We start from the raw sequence: 26,601 nt of genomic DNA on the forward strand, positions 1-26,601 counted from the left end.
GGAAAGGAATGAGAATTAGCACTGCATGTCCTATTTCTGTATAGTTTGCCCATTCAATCAACAATCACACTGTCATTATTCACTCTAATTACAGGCCATCCCATGAACAATGAAACTGATGGGCAGTCGGTTAGACAGCATTCATATTGACGGCGGCCCATACATTCTCACACAGCCCAAGCATCAATCTAACGGCCGGCTATACAGTGAGCATTCATATTGATGGCCACCTATACATTCTCACACAGTCCTACAATCAATATAATGGCCGGTGAAACAGTGAGCATTCAACAATCACACAGATGGTCGGCCGTCCAGAACTTTTCTTTTTTCGTCAATTTGTTTTTGTAGCACAGGGGAAAAAAAATGCATTTTATATATTATATATATATATTTTTTTTTTTCTGTGTGCGCTAGAAAAAATGCTAAATATCAGTATATGTATAATCTATACTGGTATATTGTAATTTTTCTAGCACACAGGAAAAACATAAAATAAATACAGTCTCAATATATATATATATATATATATATATATATATATATATATATATATATATATATAAACAATTACATGTGTTATATATATATATATGTTTTATTTACACACACATGGGGAAAAATTATATATACTTTTTCCCCATGTGTGCTAGGAAAAATGCAAAATATCAGCATATGTATAATGCATACTGGTATATTGTAATTTTTCTAGCACACAGGAAAAACATAAAATAAATACAGTCTCAATATATATATATATATATATATATATATATATATATATATATATATATATATATATATATATAAACAATTACATGTGTTATATATATATATGTTTTATTTACACACACATGGGGAAAAATTATATACTTTTTCCCCATGTGTGCTAGGAAAAATGCAAAATATCAGCATATGTATAATGCATACTGGTATATTGCATTTTTTCTAGCACACAGAAACAATAAAATACATACATTCTCACACACATTCTCAATATACATAAACAACTACACATAGCAACTCACCGGTATGTTATTGGATCAACTTCTCTGTCAACAAGCACCGTCACCGCTGTGTTCACTCTCCTTTTTCACATCGCTGCTTCGAGTGAGCTCAAATAAAGCATCTTCAGCCCAATAAAAACTTCTTTTGACGATCCATTGGATAATACATTCCGTCCAGTTAGTAAGATTAGCAAACAGTTACTACAAAGAGACCTCTGTTTGTTTACTAGCGCGTTAGCTTTTAGCTGTCAGATGGGGGGTGTCAGGCTCGCAGCATCTCGTCGGAGATAGCGCCACATTGGCACATTCAGATGAATAAATATTCACGCCCATGTGACAAACATACACATGCAAGGTCTCGTTGGAATCGTGTGCTCATTGGCTACATTTTCTGTCAGTCATGACGATTCAATGCTTTTATTGGCTCCAGATAAACAGACATTATCATTGGATGAGCACGTCATGACATCAGATAAAACGATCGCTATGGTTGGATATTTTTGACTATATCGCGGCTATCTTTGCATGTTTTTGAGTGGGGTTAGTTGGATTTTGTTCGTAACATTCTAAGCTTTAAACCCATGCCACTTTATTCTACCGGGAGACTGTTTTTGGTGCATTATTTTATTGCATAACAGTCTAGTATGATACTTCGCTCCGCAGAAATGCAATGTAAACAAAGGATTAACCATCAATATTACACCGTTATTGTTTCGTTGGATTAAAATGCTCTATGGGATGTTATTCAGTGGACCCTCACCTTTCCATTCGTTCTGGAATTGTTTGCAATGGATGCGTGTGTGGCTCGTAATTAGGACACTAAAGGTATGTACTCTGTTTTTATTTATAAAATCGTTGATGTGTATTGCTTACATTGATGCAAAAATACAGCCGTTATAAGCTTTTCAATGAAAAACAGTGGTCTGTCCTCGATGCTTGAGGTTTAGACCTTTAGAATGATATATAGTTTGTCAAGATTAATGATGTTTTTTTACGTTAAATCTATTAACAAACATTACACTCGTGCTAAAAATAGCGCTTCAACCCGTGCACGCGCTCATGAAGCTTATCAGGTTTTAACACCTATTGTTCACAGACCTAGACACGATGCCAGTGAGTAGTCGTGACACAGTAGGTGCGAAACTCGTCATAGGTAGATGTGCATGAATCCTGATACCAAAAATAACCTCATCATATTAATAAACTGGGGAGACCGGGAACTGTTTGTCACTTCTTACTCCAGTGAATATTTCTCAGGGTAGTTTTATTTGTTTCTTCTTATTTATTTATTTTGTGTGTGTGTGTGTGTGTGTGTGTGTGTGTGTGTGTGTGTGTGTGTGTGTGTGTGTGTGTGTGTGTGTGTGTGTGTACAAGTAAGTTTAGGCTGCATAAAAGCTTTGGGATATTTTCTTTTACTGTTATTTCCCAGGAAAAGAGATACAGTTCAGGTTGTATGTTGAATTTTTTTATACTTCCACTTTACAAACAAACAAACAATGTACATAATCAAATCTCGGAATATAACAACACTTAACCAGTAACAACAGAAACATCACAATAAAACGAACAAATAATACAATAAACCAAAAGGGGTGTTTTAAATTAAATTATAAGTAGTATGTTGGAACTTTATATGCCCCCTGCAGTTTAGATTTAAGAATGTTATTTTTCCTTTGAAATATATTTAATAGGTATAGACCCAGTTTCACATTTCCGGGTTTCTCAGAGCGCAAGTCATCATAGTTGGGTTAACTATTATAGTTGTGAATGAGAGAATACATTAAATATATTTTTTGTGTCCCCATTTGCTCAAATAGCAAAAGAAAAACGCCACAATAGTGATTTCACAACTTTCAAAAAGAGGGAAAAAAAGAGTGAGATTGATAACGGCAGTGAAAAGAGAGAAAGATGTTATAGACACTGCATTAGAAACACCCTCACAGCAGCGGTAACTTGTTTTTTTGTAATTTGATGCAAAAGTATACATAAAAAGAAAAAAATTTAAAATACAAAAAACGTTGCAGGATTTACGAAAATGAAAACGCGTCATCACAGTCTGTGAAAAGGGTCTATTGCTGAACAATGTAGAAGAGAGCATAAAGTTTTAGTTTAAAATGACAAAATATAAAACATACAGCATGTGACAAAATACTCAAAACTATCATATATATATATATATATATATATATATATATATATATATATATATATATATATATATATATATATATATATATATATATATATATATATATATATATATATATATATATATATATATATATATATATATATATATATATATATATATATACCATTGTCCAGAGAATACAGTTCAGGATAGTTTTTATTGTGTTCACATGAAATGCATTCATATCTTATTTGTCTTTTAGCTTTTAAACATACCTAAATGTTTTTAAATATGTATTCTCGGTTGTTTAATAAATAATCCAGATTTTTTGTCTAAAATAAACTGCTATTTTGAATTTAAAAACATAAATACGTTAAAGGTACGGCACTTTACACAGACTGACCTTTGAGAGAAGAGAGAGAGAGAGAGAGAGAGAGAGAGAGAGAGAGAGAGAGAGAGAGAGAGAGAGAGAGAGAGAGAGAGAGAGAGAGAGAGAGATTCAGGGAGTGTCAGGCATCCAGTTGTGTCTCTGTCAGCATATCCAACTTCACTTTAATAAAACATCACACAGAAAACATCTAAAACACTGAATCTAGGGCAGATATTCTTTCCGGGCCTGTCACTGTCTATTACACACTCATACACACACACACACACACACACACACTTTTGTTTGCTTGTTGGATCCACAATGATCCGGTCTTTCTGTACTGGCCTTTAAAGGACTAGTTCTGCCATCATTTACTCTCTCTCACCTGTATGAGTTCCGTTTTCCGATAGAACACAAAAAGAGTTATTTTTAACAGAATATCCCAGGTGTTCTTTTCCATACAATGCAATTGAACGGTGTCTATGGCAAGCTTGAAATTTAGTCAAATTGAATACTTTTATAATGTGTTTTCTTCGCATTTTTACAGCTCAACAGTTCAAGTCTCCCCCTGCTTTAATTGTATGGAAGTGAGCAGCTCAGATATTCTGCTGAACGTCTCCTTTGGTGCTCCACGAAAGAAAACGGAGGTTTAGAGCAACTCAGAGGTGAGTAATCGATGACAGTTAAAGATGACCTCCTTGTAGATAACGTGGTAAGCACACTGGTTGCATTTTGTGTGTGAGGAGATGGAGAGAGACATAAAAGGGATGGAGTGAATGAATGATAGAGCCATAGAAACAGAAGGTCACTTCAGTACAAATCACTTGAATTTGTTTGGCCTTGAGATGTGTGTGTGTGTGTGTGTGTGTGTGTGTGTGTGTGTGTGCGCCAATGAACAATGCAACTTGAATCACATTGGCTTGTTTTTATTTCCGATTAATGAGCAACATATCCACCGCACATGGTAGGATGATGTTTTGCATAAAAATATTCCGCATAGCCTATTAGAACGCTCTCAATGTTTAGCTGACCTTGTGTCACGGCCTCGGACTTGTAACTGGCAAATAGACACTTATCTACAAATTAGTGCCCTCGGGAGGTTGTTTTTCATATTCGATGTTGCATTTGGTCTTGTTAGTTCTCTGTGAACTTGACCGTGTTAATTAAATACTTATTTCCAACCTTTTCCTTTCTGGCTCTTGATAAAAGCTGACACTTTTTCAATTAAGAAACTGTGCTATATAATACTTTTCAATAAAGCAATTTTTGGCTAATGAATCAAACAATCAAACGTAATGCCAAATGTCTATGTTGATTAATTTAATCAACATGAGGAATGTAATTGGGTTTATTGGCTGTTTCTCTGCAAATTAACACTAGAATATAAATGACAACAGGTTTTTTCCTATAGAAATATGAGTGGGTTCATGAAGTTAAGACACCCTAATGGATTGTGCTTGGATTAGGCAGTGAATTGATTAACATTTAGCCATGACAAATGAGGTTAAAGCTAACCTTAAAGGGATAGTTTGTCACCATTTACTCACCTTCATGTTGTCACGAAACCAAAATTATGACTTCGATACGATACCAGTCTAAAATACCTCGATACAATACTGAATCGGTACCACGGCAAAAAACAGTAAAAGTAATTGAATAATATGACGGAACTTACTATTCATTGTTTTATAAATGTATTTAAAAAAACGAAAAACTCACTTGGCCAGCATAATCCTGCCCTGTTTTTTGACCACTCCCTCCTCTTTATTTACAAATGATAATATAATAATAACTAAATGCTAGTGTGAACATCATTCCTTACAGAGATGTTTGCAATAATCACATTATTATCAATCATGTTAACACTAACCTTTCACTTCTGAACAGGCTGGGATGACCAAAATCTTATTTCATGATAGTAATAGTTTCATGAGTAATTTAATATTTATAGTTACAATATAGATATTTATTTTATATTTATTTTGTTTTTAAAAAGTAAGCAAAAATGTAAATTACAAACAATATGACAAAAACAGTGCTTCATTTTTCAGCTACAGTAGGCCTATTTAACAGTAGCATCCAAGAAAGAAATTAAATAAAAAATAAAATAAATAAAAAACTGCATAGTCTCTACTCTATAAATGAACTATACACTGATTCTTAATTCATATGAAAGTTATTCAGTCAAGCATGGGGTGGTTTTCTATTTTCATTTGTTGTTTGATGAACATTAATCACACAGAATACGCGGTCCGGCCCTTTAAGAGCTGCACGGACCAAATTCATTGTAACGCATCCGATTTCTCACTCAACAATGGCCCTGTCCCAAATGGCACACTTCATGTGCACTTTCGGTCTCGTGGACTTACAATGGCCGCTGCGTGTCTGTTAAGTCCACGAGACCGCAGGGTGTCCCATTTGTCATTTTAGGTCTCAGAAGGGTGCTCGCAAACGCCCCCTTTGAGGTCGATATGCGCCCTCGATGCGCACTTACGCAGCGGACTTCTTCCCTGCAGTCAAAGCGGCATTACTTTGTGAAAGTGCGGACTCGGAGGAAGACCGTGAGGGTTTAGGGTGCCATTTGGGACAGGGCCTCTGTATATGTTCACTAAAAACCTATACGACTGTGTTTACCTGAATACTTGCCAGGACGTGCACCATGTTTGACCATTCAAACCCAATAATCCGCGAAACGGATGTCACGATCTCATGCTGTCTGAGTGAAAGGCCTCAGGTCAGAGTCCGGCAGCGCGAGCACGTCCCGCGCAGCGACGCTTTATTTTCTCGCAAATGCGTTTTTGTTGCTCTCTTTGTCTGTTCTGCTTCCATTGTTAAGTGAACGGTGCAAGCACGTCCTGACTCCTGCTGTCACACGTCGACACAAATTAAAGAATACTGCTCTTATTAGAGTGCCGGTACTAATAACATTTCATATTGTACCGTTTTTAATAACAGGGTATCGCAAAACTTTTCTAGTACCGGTATATCGTGCAACACTACCTCGTGTTGTTAATTTTTTGTCATATTTGAAGCTTGACCGCATCCGTTCACATTCAGTTTCGGTAGGAATGAGCAGCGTGAACATTCTGCCAAACATCTGCTTTTGTGTTCAACAGGAGAAAGACGGGTCATATGGGTTTGAAACGACATGAAGGCGAGCACTTCATTTTTTTTTTTGTTAATTTGTGGGCTTCTTTAATCTGCATGTTGGTTTTCTTTTTACAAAAGCACACATCTGTCGAGTTAGGTACATATGGCTATTAATTCCGAAACAAGATCTGCAGTAAATGTCTAATATGAATGTTTTATAGCTGCGTTCTCTAAGGCAACAGCGATCAATTTTACTCAGAAGCAAAACCGTAATCTCAAATTGGGATTCCCTTTAACACTGTTCTTTTTATCATCTTTAATAATTCATGTGAAGGCTGTGCAATTTCTGCAGCCCCCAGCAAAACGATAATATCCTGTAGATCAGGAGCACTAGATGATGGTTGGTTCAGAGTGTACCAGCAGAAACCGAATCTGAGCTATTGGACAGAAGGAGAGTGTGGCAGCAGTAACTCATCTGTAATGGTCTACAGTAAAGCCTTCAGCTTCAGGCTGCGTGTAAAAAAACAGTCCAACATATGATATAAGTGATTTATCAATAGGTCTGAGCAAGAGCGCTGGAGACCTCCCTAACGGTTCTGCAGTGTAGAGAGGAGGAGGAGGAGGAGGTGGTGAAGTCCATGTTTTCAGAAGTTTCCTTCTGCAGAAACTTCAAATGCTCTGCCTGACTCTGGGCCCTGGTGCCCGTGCTACTGCAGAGGTGTTTGGAACGGAGCCCTGCTGTTTGAACATTTACTCTCCCCTGCCCCTGCGTTTCCACTGCGTTCTCCAAGCAGTCTGTTCTTCCTGCTGTTTTCAGTGGTAGTTTATAGAATATCCGTCTGCAGCTACTGCTTCAAAACATAGGGATATATTTTGTGATTTAGAAAAAAATTCGATCTTGGTACATGGACAGAAAGTGCTGTGTGTGAGAACAGATGGTAGATTTTTTATGTTTGCTTGAAGAAAAAATGAGTGGTGTTCAACCATGCAAGATTCACAGGCAAGATTCAAGGGTGTTTTGGGTGTTTGCCAGGGCGTTGGAATGCCCGATTACATTACTGCAGCACTGTCGTTAGGGTTCGTTATAGGTCATTTAGTACAGTAGGACACCGGACGATACAATTATAAACTGAAAGTGTCTGTTCTGCTCCATACAGCACGAGCTGCAGAGTCACAGCGCAGTGGAGCAGGAGTCAGATTTCACTTACCACGTGACGAGAGTAAGGACAGATGACTGACAGGACGATGGCGGAGGATTTGGTGCGCAACTATGGGGATGGAATTGTTGCATTATTCCAAATGTATAGATTGAGATTAGCAAATAAATGTAAAAAGATTCCAAAAAATTAATCAGTCACAAAAACAAAAAATTTATTAATAATTAATTAAAAAATATAAATGTGTTTTATGTCACAAACACAACTCTGCCTCGCAGTCATTTGTGAATCACTTCCTGTGCATTTAAGAATAACTTCATGTGCATTTGTGAATCGTTTTCTGTGCATTTGTGAATCACTTTCTGTGCATTTGTGAATCACTTTCTGTGCATTTGTGAATTGCTTCCTGTCCGTTTGTGAATCGCTTCCTGTGCGTTTGAGAATCACTTTCTGTGCATTTGTGAATCACTTTCTGTGCATTTGTGAATCACTTTCTGTGCATTTGTGATTCACTTTCTGTGCATTTGTGAATCGTTTTCTGTGCATTTGTGAATCACTTTCTGTGCATTTGTGATTCACTTTCTGTGCATTTGTTATTCACTTTCTGTGCATTTGTGAATTGCTTCCTGTCCGTTTGTGAATAGCTTCCTGTGCGTTTGAGAATCACTTTCTGTGCATTTGTGAATCGCTTCCTGTCCGTTTGTGAATCGCTTCCTGTCCGTTTGTGAATCGCTTCCTGTGCGTTTGAGAATCACTTTCTGTGCATTTGTGAATCGCTTCCTGTCCGTTTGAGAATCACTTTCTGTGCATTTGTGAATCGCTTCCTGTCCGTTTGTGAATCGCTTCCTGTCCGTTTGTGAATCGCTTCCTGTGCGTTTGAGAATAGCTTCCTGTCCGTTTGAGTATCGCTTCCTGTCCGTTTGTGAATCGCTTCCTGTCCGTTTGTGAATCGCTTCCTGTGCGTTTGAGAATCGCTTCCTGTCCGTTTGTGAATCGCTTCCTGTGCGTTTGTGAATCGCTTCCTGTGTGTTTGTGAATCGCTTCCTGTGCGTTTGAGAATAGTTTCCTGTCCGTTTGAGAATCGCTTCCTGTCCGTTTGTGAATCGCTTCCTGTCCGTTTGTGAATCGCTTCCTGTCCGTTTGTGAATCGCTTCCTGTCCGTTTGTGAATCGCTTCCTGAGCGTTTGTGAATCGCTTCCTGTGCGTTTGAGAATCGCTTTCTGTCCGTTTGTGAATCGCTTCCTGAGCGTTTGTGAATCGCTTCCTGTGCGTTTGAGAATCGCTTTCTGTCCGTTTGTGAATCGCTTCCTGTGCGTTTGAGTATCGTTTCCTATGCGTTTGAGAATCGCTTCCTATGCGTTTGAGATTCGCTTCCAGTGCATTTGAGAATCACTTCCTGTTGCTTTTGAGAATCACTTCCTGTGCATTTGTGAATCACTTCCTGTGCATTTGTGAATCGCTTTCTGTGCATTTGTGAATCACTTCCTGTGCTTTTGAGAATCACTTCCTGTGCATTTGTGAATCGCTTTCTGCGCATTTGAGAATCGCTTCCTGTGCATTTCAGAATCACTTCCTGTGCATTTGTTATCACTTTCTGTTGCATTTGTGAATCGCTTTCTGCGCATTTGTGAATCACTTCCTGTGCATTTGTGAATCGCTTTCTGCGCATTTGAGAATCGCTTCCTGTGCATTTGAGAATCACTTTATGTGCATTTGTGAATCACTTTCTGTTGCTTTTGAGAATCGCTTCCTGTGCATTTGAGAATCACTTTATGTGCATTTGTGAATCACTTTCTGTTGCTTTTGAGAATCGCTTCCTGTGCATTTGTAGTATAATAAGTGGACTCCACCCACGTCTCCCTAAGCCAATCAGATAACAGCCATTTGCGATGACCAATCATAGCACATTTATTTGTGAATTTGATAATTTTTTGGGAATATCATTACATTTATTTGTAAATCTCAATCTATGTATTTGGAATAATGCAACAATTCCATCCCCATACACAACAGATCCAGATCATCATTGACAAATATCTTATCTTGTAAACCCTGTGGTCGGTACCGCCGCTCCCTATACACAGAGTACGTGTGATCACAAATTTTAAAGTGAAAGTAAAAAACGAGCTTGCTTTCAAAAGCGATTTCAATATACCTGATGCCTGCAAATTATATATAATACCCCAGGCTGTTCTGAATGGATGTTAGTGTATAGTGTGTTGGTATTTGATTGCTACGGTGTTTTGGGTGGCTGCCAGGGTTGTTGCTATGCTGCTAAAGAGTAGTTAGTGATTGTTAGTGTGTTTATAGGGTGTTTTGAATGGTTCTTATTATATTGCTTTTTGGTTGCTTGGTTGTTTTGGCCGTTTGCTGATGTATTGCTGTGTGGTTGCTAAGATTTTCTGACTCACTACAGTATTCTAGGTTTCTTAGTGGCTTAGGTTAAAATTGCCTACCCAAGTGACTGCAAGACTTTATAATATCCAGGCTACTAGTTTTTGGCAAAAATCATACTTCTGATTGCTAAGTAAAAGCACACCTCTCCAAATCATTCGTAATCATAGCAAAAAAAGGATACTCAAAGTGCACTAAATGTCATTGTCTAGTGCATATTTACATAGAAAATTAGCACAGTGGAATGGAAAAAAAACATGTTCTGTGTGAACGGCCTTTCTTTTTTTCTAAAACAATGAACACACACACTTGCCCTTTCACAGTTCAGATGCTACAGAATTATGATGGACAACACAAGTATAAAGATTGAGTGCATGCTGATGATAGATCTGTCTAGTGATCGATTAGAGATTTCACGAAGTGTGTGTGTGTGTGTGTGTGTGTGTGTGTGTGTGTGTGTGTGTGTGTGTGTGTGTGTGTGTGTGTGTGTGTGTGTGTTATGGATTGCTAGAGAGAAACAATGAGTGTCAGGGGTGGTGAAATGCCATCATATAAACAACAGCTTGTGTTTCCTTTTAAACGAACACACACACACTTTCCCTTTATCTCCATTTCATACTCAAAACCAGACACAATCGATTAGAGGCAGAACCATTACTAATATGATAATTCTTCTTATCCACAGGCTAGATTATTCTCTTCTGTGAGACCATAGTGATGACCTTTATCTCCATGAAGGTGATAAGACCATAGAAGACACGTATCTGTACCGTGGTGATCAAGAACTAATCTCATCCATTCTATAGCTGGGGGAACTAAGCTTTAGAATGTGGATACATTTTCTCTCTCTCTCTCTCTCTCTCTCTCTCTCTCTCTCTCTCTCTCTCTCTCTCTCTCTCTCTCTCTCTCTCTCTCTCTCTCTCGTTAATGGAAGTTTGAATGAATTCTACATTTGAACTGAAATACGATTAGGACATTAACACAAATTGAAAAGGCAGCATAAGCAGCACTGGGACCAGAAGCTTCAGGCCCACTGAAACTCAGGGAACACGTGCCGTGTCAGAGTGGTTCAAGTGGTTAATGCAAGAAGAATAAAATCCATATTATTTCACTCCATATGTAATACTGGAAATGTTCCAACTTGCATTCTGACCTAAATTATGTGACTGACTTTTAAAATTAGATCATTTTAGACCTCGTTCTGTCAAAATGTTTTAGGTTGAGAACAAGTTGATATAATTTATTGTAGTTATTTTATTTATATATATAATATTATTTCATATATGTTATATATACCAGAGTTGGGTAAGTTACTCTAAAGCACTAATTAATTACTAGCTACTAATTACATCTGTACTATTACTGTACTAATTACACTCTCTAAAAAGTATTGCATTACTTTTTACTAATTACTTTCTAAATCCCATATCATCCTCGACCAGATGAACAATAGGCACGAAACTGCACTTTTAATCCTTTTTTAAATAAATAATATAAAATTGCATAAATTATTCTTGAACTGTCCTTTAAAGAGAGATGTTACATTAAATCATAAATTATTATTATATATTATTTTTTACATTTTATTTAGAATTCTTCTATTGTCTACAGTGCATCTGGAAAGTATTCACAGCGCTTCACTTTTTCCACATTTTTTTATGTTACAGCCTTATTCCAAAATGGATTAAATTCATTATTTTCCTCACAATTCTACAAACAATACCTCATAATGGCCATGTGAAAGAAGTTTGTTTGAAATCTTTGCAAATTTACTAAAAAAAAAAAAAAAATCACATGTACATAAGGATTCACAGCCTTTGCCATGACGCTCAGGTGGTCCTGTTTCCACTGATCATCCTTGAGATGTTTCTACAACTTGAATTCAGTTGATTAGACATGATTTGGAAAGGCACACATCTGTCTATATAAGGTCCCACAGTTAATAGTGCATGTCAGAGCACAAACCAAGCCATGAAGTACAAGGAATCATCTGTAGACCTCTGGGACAGGATTGTATCGAGGCACAGATCTGGGGAATCGTACAGAAAAATGTCTGCAGCATTGAAGGTCCCATTGAGCACAGTGGCCTCCATCATCCGTAAATAGAAGAAGTTTGGAACCAACAGAACTCTTCCTAGAGCTGGCGCCCGGCCAAACTGAGCGATCGGGGGAGAAGAGCCTTAGTCAGGGAGGTGACCAATCAGGCCTGTATGGTAGAGTGACCAGGCGGAAGCCACTCCACAGTAAAAGGCCATCTGGAGTTTGCCAAAAGTCACCTGAAGGACTCTCAGACCACAAGAAACGAAATTCTCTGATCTGATGAAACAAAGATTGAACTCTTTGGCCTGAAGGGCAAGCGTCATGTCTGGAGGAAACTAGGCACCGCTCATCCCCTGGCCAATACCATCCCTACAGTGAAGCATGGTGGTGGCAGCATCATGCTGTGGGGATGTTTTTCAGTGGCAGGAACTGGGAGACTAGTCAGGATCGAGGGAAAGATGAATGCAGCAATGTACAGATACATTCTTAAATGAAAACCTGCTCCAGAGCGCTCTGGACCTCAGCAGGACAATGACCCTAAGCACACAGCCAAGATAACAAAGGAGTGGCTACGGGACATCTCTGTGAATGTCCTTGAGTGGCCCAGCCAGAGCCCAGACTTGAACCCGATTGAAAATCTCTGAAGAGATCTGAAAATGGCTGTGCACCAACGCTCCCCATCCAACCTGATGGAGCTTGAGAGGTCCTGCGAAGAAGAATGGGAGAAATTGCCCTAAAATAGGTGTGCCAAGCTTGTAGCATCATACTCAACAAGACTTGAGGCTGTAATTGGTGCCAAAGAAGCTTCAACAAAGTATTGAGCAAAGGCTGCATATATATATTTGCAAAGATTTCAAACAAACTTCTTTGACGTTGTCGTTATGTTGTTTGTAGAATTTTGAGGAAAATAATGATTTTAATCCATTTTGGAATAAGGCTGCAACATAACAAAATGTGGAAAAATTGGGAAGGTCAGGACTCAGTGCAGGCCAGTGAAGTTATACAGTATTTAATGCAATTATAAATACAGTAACTGTAATTAGATTACAGAAAAATACAGAGTAATCCCATACTTTACTTTTTCAAGTGGAAAATAATTAAATTAAAGTAATGAATTACTTAATAATTATAAAATATAAATATATACAATTTTAATCAAATAAAATAGTTTAAATAAATTAAAATTATTTATTTAAAAATGTATTTATTTATTCATAATTATGTAACCCAGTGTAACAGCTAAATGAAAGTTGGCATAAATCTGTCAGTCGTTGCACATCACTTGCTTTAAAAGTTCTATCATCATAACATCATGTCACAAGAATATTTTCTGCACAACAAAAAAATCATTATCATCACTGGCTGTCAGTTGCTTTACTTGCATTTTTGTGTGGTTTACCTGAGAATCTGTGAAACCAGCATGACAAGTGTAGTTTGCTTTCCTGTGTTGACGTATGTTTTATTTAAAACAGGACATTTTGGATGGGACATAACTAACACATACTGTAAAGAAAGAGCTACCAGTTTGAGGACAATACTTTGGTGTTATGTCTCCAGGACTTTAAGTGGTGCTTGATGCTTCTCTGCATTTGCCTGAACATTCCTGTCAAACAAACTCAACATCCTCCAATCTGAGGTGCTTTTCATGATCACACAATGATGGGTCAGCTTGGGTAATATTACCTACTCAGTGCTTTTATACAGAATATTTTTAGATATATTAGGCCCTCTAGAAAAACTGCTGGTTGAATCAATTTGAATCCAATCGATGGCTGGCGCATAACTTGGACGGGGGGAAATATGATGTCCTAACTTGCTTTCTGACCTAAATTATGTTACTGTCTTTTAAAATGAGACCACTTTAGACCTCATTCTGTCATACTGTTTTCAGTTTGAGAACTAGTGAAGTGGGTGAACTGATGGTGATGATTAAGAAATCTGTAGTATACTATGAGATCCATCAGCTGTTCTGTAGGTGGTGTAATGGGATTTTTTTTTTTTTTTAATTAGTGGTGAGCGAATGGTTTTTCCATTTAAGGAGATATTTTGTGGGTGGTGTGCAGTAAGTGGCATTTTTGCAGGTGTTTCATGATGTTTAGTAGGTGTACTGTGGGTGAATTCTTGAGCTGTGTTTAGGTTCAGCAGTTGTTACTATTTAAAGGGTTAGTTCACCCAAAAATGAAATTTCTGTCATTAATAACTCACCCTCATGTCGTTCCCAACCCGTAAGACCTTCGTTCATCTTCGGAACACAAATGAAGATATTTTTGATGAAATCCGAGAGCTCTCTGACCCCTCAATAGACAGCTATTTAATTAACACTTTCAAGGCCCAGAAAGGTAGTAAAACATCTTTAAAAAGGTCCTTGTGACATTTAAGGAGATTTGGATGGTGTTCTGTAAGTCGTGTTTTATGAATGGTGCATGTGTTTGTGGGCGTTCAGGTGTGTTATACAAGTGGCATTTAAGTTTAAAACGGTGTTCTGTAATCAATGCAAATGGTTAGGGTGTATTCCTTACACTTTAAGAAATAAAGGTTATTCAACTTTTCTTCTTATCAACTTTTCTCTCTACAGTTTCTAATCTCCATATCTCTTTAAAATATAGCATTCTGTGCAGAATTCAAATTGGTCCGATACGGTGATCCACTCTGTGCTATTGTGTCTCTGGACCGGAGGAGACTGTCCAACAATCCGACGCTCTCCATTAACTTTGTATTGCATGAGGCTGCCTCCTTGTCATTTCTGACTAGAGCTGGGCGATATGGCTGAAAACTGTATCACGATATAAGTGTTTCATATCGGTCGATATCGATAATTATTGATATGTTTTATGACCTATTTAAAATAAGGACCAGGAGAAAAATATTTTACATTTAAACATTTTTATTTTAAACTTAACCTTCCTCTGATTATAATCCCCTCAGTTATAAAGGCAAAAATGTCAACACAACCATGGAAAACACTCAAATAATTAAAATATTAAAGGGTTAGTTCACCCAAAAATGAAAATTCTGTCATTAATCACCCTCATGTCGTTCGACGCCCGCAAGACCTCCGTTCATATTCGGAACACAAATGAAGATATTTTTGTTGAAAGCTGATGGCTGAGAAAGGCTTCAGATAGGCCTCCATTGGCATTCAGTACATTTACACTCACAAGACCCATAAAAGGCACTTAAAACGTCGTTACAAAGTCCATCTCACCACAGTGACTCTACAATAATTTTACGATGCGACGACAATAGTTTTTGTGCGCAAAAAAAAAAAAAAATAACACCTTTATCGAACTTGTTCTTGTCTTCCGTGTGTGCCTCCACGACGCATGCGTGAGAATATGACGTAGCGCCAGCGTTCGGGAATCCATGAAATGCACACTTAAGCCCCATTTTGAGAACTACACCGAGACCTAATGTAGAATTCAACAGCTTAGATACGCGCGTCTTCCTCTGCTTGTAAACAAATCGCTTCTGGGTCATGTGTCCGAACGCCGGATCTGCGTCATATTCTCGAGCATTCGTCGGGTGTCGAACGACATGAGGGCAAGTAATTAATGACAGAATTTTCATTTTTGGTTGAACTAACCCTTTAACACAAGTCTAAAATCACAATGAACAATACCTGCACCTTAATGTTATTTCTTTGTAACTGTTACTGTTTAGATGCTTTGTCATAAGGCACTGATGCAGAGTACCTCTCCATGTAGTTACAAAGGCTGAGTCCGAAATCGCCCCCTATATCCTTTAAATTGGGCGACCATAGTGGACGTTATTGAGTGCACTCATTCAATCCCACAATGCACCACAATAACGAGTGTACAGCCGATGTACACACAGTGGCTGTCCAAATTCACTCAGTTCACACAGTTTTCATTCACTCCTTCAAGTGAACTGTATTAGTGGACTAAAGTAGGGAATAGTGAATGAGGGTTTAGGGGGCGATTTCGGATTCAGCCAAAGTCAAGAATAGCACAACGGCGAGCGCGTCGAGTATAAACACGTCCCCAAACGAACGAGGCGCGCGCTGTCAGCGGAGCCAGACGAAAGTATAAACAAGGCTTAAGGTGGTAAAACAAGTTTGTGGTATAACCAGTCTTGGTGGGGACGATGGTCTTGCAGACGACATTGGTCTGACTACAGTCAGACTTATACAATCCAAAAAAACTGCCATACTGGCGAGCTGACTTGTTTTCCTGTTTTATTAACAATTTCCTTGCTCGCTGCGGCACTCATTTTCCACGTATCACTCCACGCCGGTTCTGTTTACTGAAGAATGAATCCAACCAGAGACAACGATATGGCGCAACCAAACATGAAACAGTTAACGTTACATGATTGGCTGTCATGGTGTCACTCCCTATGTTGCTTGGTTACCAGAGAGTGAGTGCCTTTGTTCATGCAACCAAATATGCTTCGCAACCTCTGGTTTCTTCCGACGAAGAAAACAAATGATCAAACTTTTAATCGAACACATTTTTTATTGATATCGATTACGTGTCTATCGCGATACATATCGTTATCGTTTTATCGCCCAGCCCTATTTCTGACTTATAACAAAAAACAGAACAATGTCTAAAAGCTGCTATGTGACAGGATGTACAGCAAACAAGCAAAAAAAAACACAGAACTACGTTTTTATAAGCTGTCGATCCAAAAAACGAGCATTTAAGGAGACAAAAGTGGATACAGGCGATAAGACGTGAAGCATCAGCAGGAAGAATGGGCAAAATCCTGACACTCTGTATGCCTATGTGTGCAGTAAACATTTTGTCACTGTTAAATCAAATATCCAAATGTCAGTGTTAAATATTATATTTCCTGTCGCTGATTACGTTCCGACCTAGTGGGTGTAGTTCTCAGTGTAATAACATGTCGCGCTCTGTCTCAATGGCCTGTATCCACTTTTGTGTCCGTTTTTTGGGTCAACAGCTTATAAAAACTTCTGGGTTTTTGGTTCTGGGTTGTTTAGCTTGTTTGCTGTACACCCTGTCACATAGCAGCTTTTAGACATTGTTCTGTTTTTGTTATAAGTCAAAAATGACAAGGAGGCAGCCTCATGCAATACAAAGTCAATGGAGATGGTTTGATTGTTTTCCCCCCGGTGGGCGTGGTTTTCAGATTATGACGTGTGTTGCTCTGTCTCTATGAAATAGGTTTGAAATAGCTTTGAAACTATCCCATCATCATCCCCACACAAACCCCCAAAAAGGCGAATCCGCGGAAACGGCGACGGCATGTACGCAAGCATTGCGTGTTCAGCCTATAGGCAAGCGTGTTTGAATATTGATCTGTTTTTATCTGTATATAGGGGAAGGGAATGAGGCCTTCACAGGGGAGAGTCTAGTTGACACGCTGACACTTCAGGGATGCGTTGGTCGCAGGTCCACCATCTGATCTGGATCCGGCAGACTACAGTAAACCTCGGGATAAATATTCATACTAAAAGCTGAAGAACTTCAATTTCGATTTTATTGGGACTTTGAAGCACCACAGATGGTTTTCTAAAGAGATAGAGGATAAAAAGCTCTTTGAGCAACTCTCCTTTGACATTACTCTTTTTTTTTTCTCTCTAATTGGAACCTTTATTTTTAAGAGCGTTGGGGTTATATCCATTTATAAACGTGTAGGCCGGAACAGAAGAGAAAAAGAACTCAAATGGACCTTGTGACTAATCTCAACTCCTCCCATACAAACACACACGAGCAAAACCGAAAGCCCGTCCAATTTCCACAGCACAATTATCAAACCATGACAGTTTGAAACTAGATCACTGCACTTATGTGAGACGAGCATATGTCCCAGCATGCATTTGCTCACACCTGTGCTCTTTAAGTGCTCATGTGTTTAATTTCACACTGGCAGCAGAGCCAAATTGAATCCCAGAATGCCATTATACTCTGAAGAAACACTACTTTTCTGTGTATAGCTATGGGAAAGTGGAATTATTTTATACAATGTGTCTTTCTTACATTACTGTGCTCTTCTCAAAAACACCCATGTGCACTGTTTGTGTTCTTGTGCGAGGTCTTCTTCTCTAACCGGGGTAAAGCTGAGCAAAATGCCAAATTGTCACAGATTCAATGGGCCGTAAATCTCCGAGATGAGAAGATGACCGAGCCACGCGGCGGTAATTGATGGGTTTGGCAGAGTCAGTTTGAGATTTACTTGCGCTCACATGCCGAGTAAGCATGCTGCCCCGCTGCGAGCCTAATGCAACATTTACACAGGCGGTACGGTTCACATGCTCATCCTTTCTGATCAATATGAAAATACATGCTACAGTGAGACGCTGGTTAAAGTAATAACTGAAGCGTGAAGAGCACTGTTTGCATATGCGGAAGCCAAGAACACTGCCCACTGGGGAACGTTAGTAAGAGCGGCCAAATGCTCTTGAATCCTCTGGTGCAAAGCTCCAATTTCTTTTTGTAAGACTTTGCCATATTAGTGTCCATTTTAACAGGAGCGGACAGATGCCATATTAAATGGACGTCAATGAAAATGAGGGACACTTACAGTAGATTTGACACGTTTAATTTTCACAAACCATGTGTTTTGTTTCAGTGTTGCATTGGCTGGACAATTCAAATCAAGGGGTGCAATTTAACCCATTAAACACTGTACATCTACATCTTTTCCTTCATGTGAAATTAAATATCGCATCTATCCTAAGGTATATAGAAACCGTTATGACAGGTGGCGAAACATTTATACATTCGTTCCCCCTCTTTTTGTGAGATAATGTATAGACTTTTTCAAATCAGTCATACATTCTTTCATGTAATTATTGTGGTGCTAACAATAGCAATGTGCAATTACACAAAATAATTGTATTAATATTACTTCTCAAGTTTTGTTTGAGGTCTCCCAAGGCCTTTAATAGCTCGAAGACATACTTTTATCAGGTTGATACTTCATGACTTGCACTAAGTATATGTTTGAATGTGTGATAAACATCCTTCAGGGTCTCAGAGACCCCAGGTATAAAACATGAACACATGCAATTCTCTCTATAGATACATTCTTGCTAGGTGTATATGTTTTTGTTGCAGTCCATGGTCGAACTGACCCCAAACAGAAGCATTGGATATCATTTTGATCACATTTCTGAAAAGTGCATGACTAATTTTTGATCATATCTGCTGGATGGGGTTTTATTAAATTAGGAGATATTCAAAAGCTTTCATTGTTGTTATTTGTACGCATGCAGTGCTGTATGTGGGGACCCAAAACAAAGCATAAAAAATCAATCTCAACAGCACATGAGGATTAAATATACAGTAACATGAATGTGATAATGAATGTTTCATTCAATTCATGTAAATCGTGCGCTTTTCTTGCAACTTGGTCGGGTGCAGATTGTTTCTCGTGTTTGCTGTGAGCTGTAATGAGTATAGCCGTGGACTCTTCACATCTTTCTGCTTGTTATCCCGTCCATTAATCTCTTTTTACCGGTAATTTGGCTAATTCACCGCAGTCTGATCTGTGTTCGATGTGTGTGTGTGTGTGTGTGTGTGGGAGGTAAAGATGGCGATAGACCTACTTGCGTGAGTTCCGTGCCCATCAGCACCAGCACGATGAGACTCATGAGCTTGTTCACGCGCTGCATCTCGCGCCTCCGCTCGCTCGGACTCGCTCTCGCATGCAGATCCGGTCCGGTGCCTCGTTAAGACCCGCTCGTTGATGCTCTCTCCTCGCTCCTCTGTCCCCGGTCTCTCGCCTCTCTCTCTCTTTCTCTCTCTCTCTCTCTCTTCTCAGCAACAGAATGACAGAGAAACAGAACTCGCTCTCGCGCAGCCGTCTCTGGGCATCTCGCGCCTCCCGTTTTCTCCGGTGTGCCTGTCTGCCTTCCTTCCGTCGACTCCTGTCCCCGTTAGATTAGCGGCTCTGGAGATTTAGCGTCACGCAGGGTGGTCTGGTTAGCCCCAAACTTTGTGTGTATCTCGTTGTGTGAGGCAGAAAAGATTGGGGAGTGCGAGCGCGAGCTGTCCGAGGTGCTGAAACCGGATGTGACATACGGCGCGCGTGGGAAATTCAACGGGGATGCGCGAGAGGAGGAAGAGCGGGACTGAGCTAATTGGTAGAACCTTGCGCGGCGTCAAAACAGTCTGACTACACTTGTGAGAATTTTGTTTCTTCTGAAAATGGCTTTAACTAAGGAAGTGTTTCAAACGAAGTTAGATTTGTACATTTTCTGAAGAAAGTCTGGTCGTTGCTATGCGAATTACTTGGGTTTCTATTCATCAAAAAAACTGATTTTCCACCAAATATTAAGCACAATAATGAGATCATCATAATGAGAAAAATCTGAATATTAAAATTATTTCTGAAGGACCAATTAAGATGAAGTAATGATGCTGAAAATTCAGCTTTGCCATCACATACATATTGCATTTTAAAATAGAAAGTAATTAGTTAAATTGTAATAATAATTCACAATATTACTGATTTTACTGTATTTTTCGATCAATAAATGCAGCCTTGGTGAGCATAAGAGACCGAAATATACATAAGAAACATTAAACAAATTTGTACCGACCCCAAAACCCCCTAAGTCTAAGTTTTTAAATGATAAAACATCAGATATACTGTTCCACCAATCACTAAAGTTACAAGTCATTGAGCAAAAATGAAGAAAATTAAAGTCATTTCTGAGAAAAGATGCCGCTTGAACTGACGTTTTATCATCTTTGCAAAGACATTCGGACATTTTAAGTGTCCAATATATTTTGGGGCCACTCTGTGTGTGGGGAGACGGGAGTAAGTTGTGGTCAGTTAAGTTTGGAAGATTTATATTATCAATAGCCAGTCCTATGCATTATTGATTGGTGTGTGGAAGCCATTATAGCAAATTTATATGCCTTTTTTTCCCACAGCAGAAACCACGAGTAATGTGTTCAGCCTGTATAAAGCATTCAGACTAACAACCGTGTAGATAATATATTGAGGTGTTTAAAAAATATGATGAAATATTAATAAGATTCATATCAGGAGCACAGTGTTCAATATAATTATGAGAAGGCTGCATTTTACGATTTCAGCATAAGCATTAATGATTGGTTTTGACATTTCTGTCAATGCTTGTTAATACAATCAACAATTACAATAACGGCAGGTGCTTCTCCAAATAAATCAGCTCATGTCTTTGTGACCAACAAAGAGATTTGCAGAGCGTAAAATGTGTATAGATCTATTTATGACATTGGAGAATGCATTTGCATGTAAATTTATGTATTTTGTATATGCAAATTGTGCAAGCAAATTAATTTTGCCATTCATCTTCAATGGATGATTTCTGTAGCTGCATTTTACAATATTATCACCTCTCTCTGGAAAGGTAGTTTTACTTCCTACTTTATCATCAACAGTGAAAATTGATTTCATGTTCACAGAATTAGACTTTATTTGGCTGAGTCGGTTCGTAGACTTCTTGCCAAAACGTCGAGTGACGTCACCATTCAGACATTTGGCAGTAAATAATTTCATTTAATTAATACATTTATTTCAGGTTCTGTTGCTGAGCAACATGCCTGCTTGCTCACTGGATCATCTATTGATATTGGTTGTGCAATAGAAAAATTAACATGTCATTGATACCCAGTGATGAATGTATGCATGCATAAATGTTGGGTGAGGAATCAGATGTGGATGTTGAGAACATGTCACATGAAAAATAATGTCCTTGTTAACTGAAGATTTGGTGCTACTGCATGAAATCATTATTTTTTACATGGCTCATTATTTTGACGATGTATGAGCATGATGTCTGGTCCAGTGTCTAGATTATTCTGTCACCACAAATGGTTCCGCTCTAGTTTGCATGCAACAGAAGCTGTGTTTCCACTGAAATTACCCAGAACAATGTGTCCCAGGAACTTTTCCCCCCAGACTGTTGCTGTCTGTGTTTCCATCGCGGTCTGAAGTACCGTGAAGATTAGGCAAATTAGTCCGGTGACGTTGGACGTATGCTGGATTTCATCCTCCGCATACACTCACCTAAAGGATTATTCGGAACACCTGTTCAATTTCTCATTAATGCAATTATCTAATCAACCAATCACATGGCAGTTGCTTCAATGCATTTAGGGGTGTGGTCCTGGTCAAGACAATCTCCTGAACTCCAAACTGAATGTCAGAATGGGAAAGAAAGGTGATTTAAGCAATTTTGAGCGTGGCATGGTTGTTGGTGCCAGACGGGCCGGTCTGAGTATTTCACAATCTGCTCAGTTACTGGGATTTTCACGCACAACCATTTCTAGGGTTTAGAAAGAATGGTGTGAAAAGGGAAAAACATCCAGTATGCGTCAGTCCTGTGGGCGAAAATGCCTTGTTGATGCTAGAAGTCAGAGGAGAATGGGCCGACTGATTCAAGCTGATAGAAGAGCAACTTTGACTGAAATAACCACTCGTTACAACCGAGGTATGCAGCAAAGCATTTGTGAAGCCACAACACGCACAACCTTGAGGCGGATGGGCTACAACAGCAGAAGACCCCACCGGCTACCACTCATCTCCACTACAAATAGGAAAAAGAGGCTACAATTTGCACGAGCTCACCGAAATTGGACTGGAAAAGTCTCGATTTCTGTTGAGACATTTAGATGGTAGAGTCAGAATTTGGCGTAAACAGAATGAGAACATGGATCCATCATGCCTTTTTACCACTGTGCAGGCTGGTGGTGGTGATGTAATGGTGTGGGGGATGTTTTCTTGACACACTTTAGGCCCCTTAGTGCCAATTGGGCATCGTTTAAATGCCACGGCCTACCTGAGCATTGTTTCTGACCATGTCCATCCCTTCATGACCACCATGTACCCATCCTCTGATGGCTACTTCCAGCAGGATAATGCACCAGGTCACAAAGCTCAAATCATTTCAATTTGGTTTCTTGAACATGACAATGAGTTCACTGTACTAAAATGGCCCCCACAGTCACCAGATCTCAACCCAATAGAGCATCTTTGGGATGTGGTGGAACGGGAGCTTCGTGCTCTGGATGTACATCCCACAAATCTCCATCAACTGCAAGATGCTATCCTATCAATATGGGCCAACATTTCTAAAGAATGCTTTCAGCACCTTGTTGAATCAATGATCAATGCCATGTAGAATAAAGGCAGTTCTGTATTAGTATGGTGTTCCTAATAATCCTTTAGTTGAGTGTATAAGCTTATTAAAACCTGAACCTCGTCATCAGTCCATCTGTCTGATTTTTTTTTAAACTCCATTGTTGATTCCAATAGTAAACAACTCTTATGTTGCGTTCACTCTGAATGAGTCCGGAGTCTCGAGTCTGTCTCGAGTTATTTCAATGTTAAGTCAATGTAAAGTTCCCAGTTTCGCAGTTTGCGCGAAAGAGACAAATTGAGTGTCTTGCGTGTTTTTACTTGGTGGTTTTTGTGCATTCGCGCATTTGAAGCGAATTCGCGTCTGACGTCCGAATTGAAAAATCTGAACTTTGGCGTCTGTTCGCACCTCATTAACCAATCAGGAGCCTGCTTTCTGCCGTCACATGGTGAGGTGCAGTAGCCTGGATGCCAGCCGAACTTAGCCCCGCCCACAACATTTCCGGGAAAAAAGGCATTTGGGGGGTAAAATTTGTGTTATGTTGGCAGGGATGGCAGCTAAAAATCGAATTCCTGGGTCTGTATATCACATAATTGGGGTCGCTTCAACCCGCGGACATGGCAACACAGTGCAGTTGAGTTCTGTTGACGTTTGATAACTAACGTTATGCGTCGCTCCGTTGCTCTGATTGGTTGTAGGTCTATCCAATTGAGGTCTTTCCTGGTTCGGTTGAAACACGCCCCATAATCACAGCCCAACGGAGCAGTATCAGACTCATATTCTGACTAGAATTGAGTATGACGACGTCAGGCTAGAGGTGCAGGCTCGGTGTCCTGGAGGGTGATCCTCGCTCCGATGCGGGACAACAGGTCATCAAACTGGGTGCGGGAGAGGCGGAAGTACAGCTGAAAACGGCCGTCATCCAGGCGCAGCTCCTGGAGCAAGTGGTGAAATTTGCCAAACTGGGTACGCCTCCAGAGGGTCTGGTGGACCCAAGTACGGCGACAATTAATCCCACGGCGCTGTTCTGCTCTCCAGAGCAAATACAGAGTGGTGACTCTCTCGATGAATGCTCGATCAACATCAGCCATCTTGCAAACAGACAACCGCCTAGCACTTGCCCCTCCCACAAGAAGCTAATTTCACCTTGAACGCGCGTCTATTTCGCTTCAAACGCTCGCTTTATACACACGTCCAATTCGTTTATCCAACTAGACGCGATAGAAACGAATTTGATGCTCAATTCGTGTTCGGTGTGAACGCAGCATTAGGCCCTGTCCCAAAGTGCACCCTAAACCCTCACTGTCTTTTCTATGAGTCCGCACTTTCATGGCGTAATACCGCTTTGACTGTCGTGAAGAAATCTGTGTGGGCTCAGCAAAAGTGCGCATCGAGGGCGCATATCGACCACAAAGGGCGCGCTCGCAAGCACTCTTCTGAAACCTAAAATGACAAATGGGACACCCTGCTGTCTTATGGTCTTGACGGACATGCGCAAGCGGCAGCCATTGTAAATCCACAAGACTGAAAGTGCAAATGAAGTGTGCCATTTGGGATAGGGCCTTACTGCACGCACCGCAACAGACTTTTAAAAATGGTGATTGAAATAAAATGCTGCGTGGAGTCACCCAATCAAAATGCTACGTGGAGTCAACAAGTTCAGCGCCCAAGTCCCACCCCTGAAAGTTCCTGAACTTTGAAAAAGTACTACTCCGCGAGCGGGGACTTTCTGACGGGGAACATTTTTACACAGAACTTCACTTAGACCCTGGTCTCTGCAGTCAAACCGAGTACCACCCCAAAGTCCCGAGTTCCTGGGGCAAGTTCCTGTGGTGGAAACATGGCTAGAGTGCTCCTTTAAAAGGGATTGGGGAGAAAATTGTCATCATTTACTCACCCTCAAGTTTTTCCAAACCTGCATGAGTTTCTTCTTTTGAACACAAAGGAAGATATTTTCAAGAATGTCGGTAACCAGACAGTTGATGGATGCCATTGACTTCCATAATATTTGTTTTCCTACTATGGAAGTCGTTGGCTTCTGTCAACTGTCTGGTTACCATCATTCTTCACAATATCTTCCTTTGTGTTCAACAGAAGAAATAAACTTTTAAAGGTTTGGAAAAGCGTGAGGGTGAGTAGGCCTAAATGATGACAAATTTCATTTTTGGGTGAGCTATCCCTTTAAAGATTACATGCTGAAAACATCAATACAATGATTTGTTCTTCCACAGAAACGCTTTATAATATCACTCTGGTATCTTTTAAGAAGATTTTGTTTCCTTGTGGACTTATAAAATCCGGTGACCTTACATTGGATGGCTGTTCCCGACTCTCTTTATATTGCATTAGTCTGGTTACATATCCAGTGTAGCTCATAGACCTTTCACATGAATTATCAATGATTTAGTGTGAAGGTTTAATCAGTTTCACATTCGGAGGTGCAAGGAGATTCGATTTCTGCTTGTAAAGACCAGCTGAAATTCATCTGCAATGCAACCTCATGTCACAGAAGAGTTGGGTTCGGGTAGACGTTTTTTCCTTGTTTGTTAAAGCGCCCTTGTTTTATTCATGCAGTGTAACATTTAGAGCAGTTATAAGGCTGGGCAGTGTGACTAAATTGGAGTGTTAACCAGGATGCTTTTATTCTTCTGTTCTGACCCCGATGTTTTGCTATGATACAGAAAAACTGTAATGATCTCTCTCTGTGGCTTTGAAAGATTTACTAAAACCGATTTTTCCCTGTAGAAATGTCAATACGAGCACTGTGTACAGAACATCTCAGATCATCCTGCGTCGCTGCAGTTTATTCTGTCCTGGCAGAAAACTAGACATGGGGAACAGAGCTTGTCTTGGTGCTTTTATATTTATATGGCTCTCTGCGTGTATGGAGCGATCTCCTCGCTGGGAATGTTTCTCGTGGGAACACAACCTAATTGGTTTCATCTCAGCCGGCTGTTTTATGAACATTAGCGCTCGTAAAATATCTTTATGCGTGTGTGTTTTTGCACGGTGTGTTCGGAGCATTGATCAAGCTGAGAAACTGCATATAGGATTCTTTACTGGAGTGAAATAAAGGAGGGTGAATTTTATTTCTCCTGTGCATAAACACGTGCTCGATTTTCTCTCACATCTACGCGCTTTTGTCCATGTGTCGGTGAATGCTGACATATGAGAAATTTCCTTGATCTTTTGACATTAGAGGTCTTTGCACCATTAAACATTCTGCAAGTTTCATAGCTTAAAACATCCTCCTTATTATAAACAAAGCATTTATTTAATCAAGCTCTAAAAATGGCTTGTTTTGATATATTGAGGGATTTGTGACATCACACAGGCAAATACGTACATTA

The 26,601-nt window shown here is 39.5% G+C and overlaps 1 protein-coding gene and 1 long non-coding RNA gene across 4 annotated transcripts in view; one reads left to right on the top strand and one right to left on the bottom strand.

Moving 5' to 3' along the window:
- Positions 1-20,199, bottom strand: part of olfm1b (olfactomedin 1b) — a 44,088-nt gene extending 23,889 nt beyond the window's left edge. The window contains exon 1 of one of the 3 annotated variants that reach the window (XM_079835164.1): positions 19,727-20,150. In XM_079835164.1, the coding sequence (XP_079691290.1) occupies positions 19,727-19,792 (66 nt within the window). In that variant the 5' untranslated portion in view covers positions 19,793-20,150. Of the gene's footprint in view, positions 1-1,028; positions 1,325-19,726 lie in introns of those variants that run through there. The other 2 variants (XM_079835165.1, XM_079835166.1) reach the window with 2 other exon arrangements.
- Positions 1,465-26,601, top strand: part of LOC307137492 — an 84,519-nt gene continuing 59,382 nt past the window's right edge. The window contains exons 1-2 of the long non-coding RNA XR_013817916.1: positions 1,465-1,832; positions 4,056-4,173. This is a non-coding gene — a long non-coding RNA (uncharacterized lncRNA). The remainder of the gene's footprint in view (positions 1,833-4,055; positions 4,174-26,601) is intronic.

Source organism: Gobio gobio, assembly GCF_949357685.1.
Source record: "Gobio gobio genome assembly, chromosome: 14".
In the NCBI taxonomy this organism is placed as follows: Eukaryota; Metazoa; Chordata; class Actinopteri; order Cypriniformes; family Gobionidae; genus Gobio; species Gobio gobio.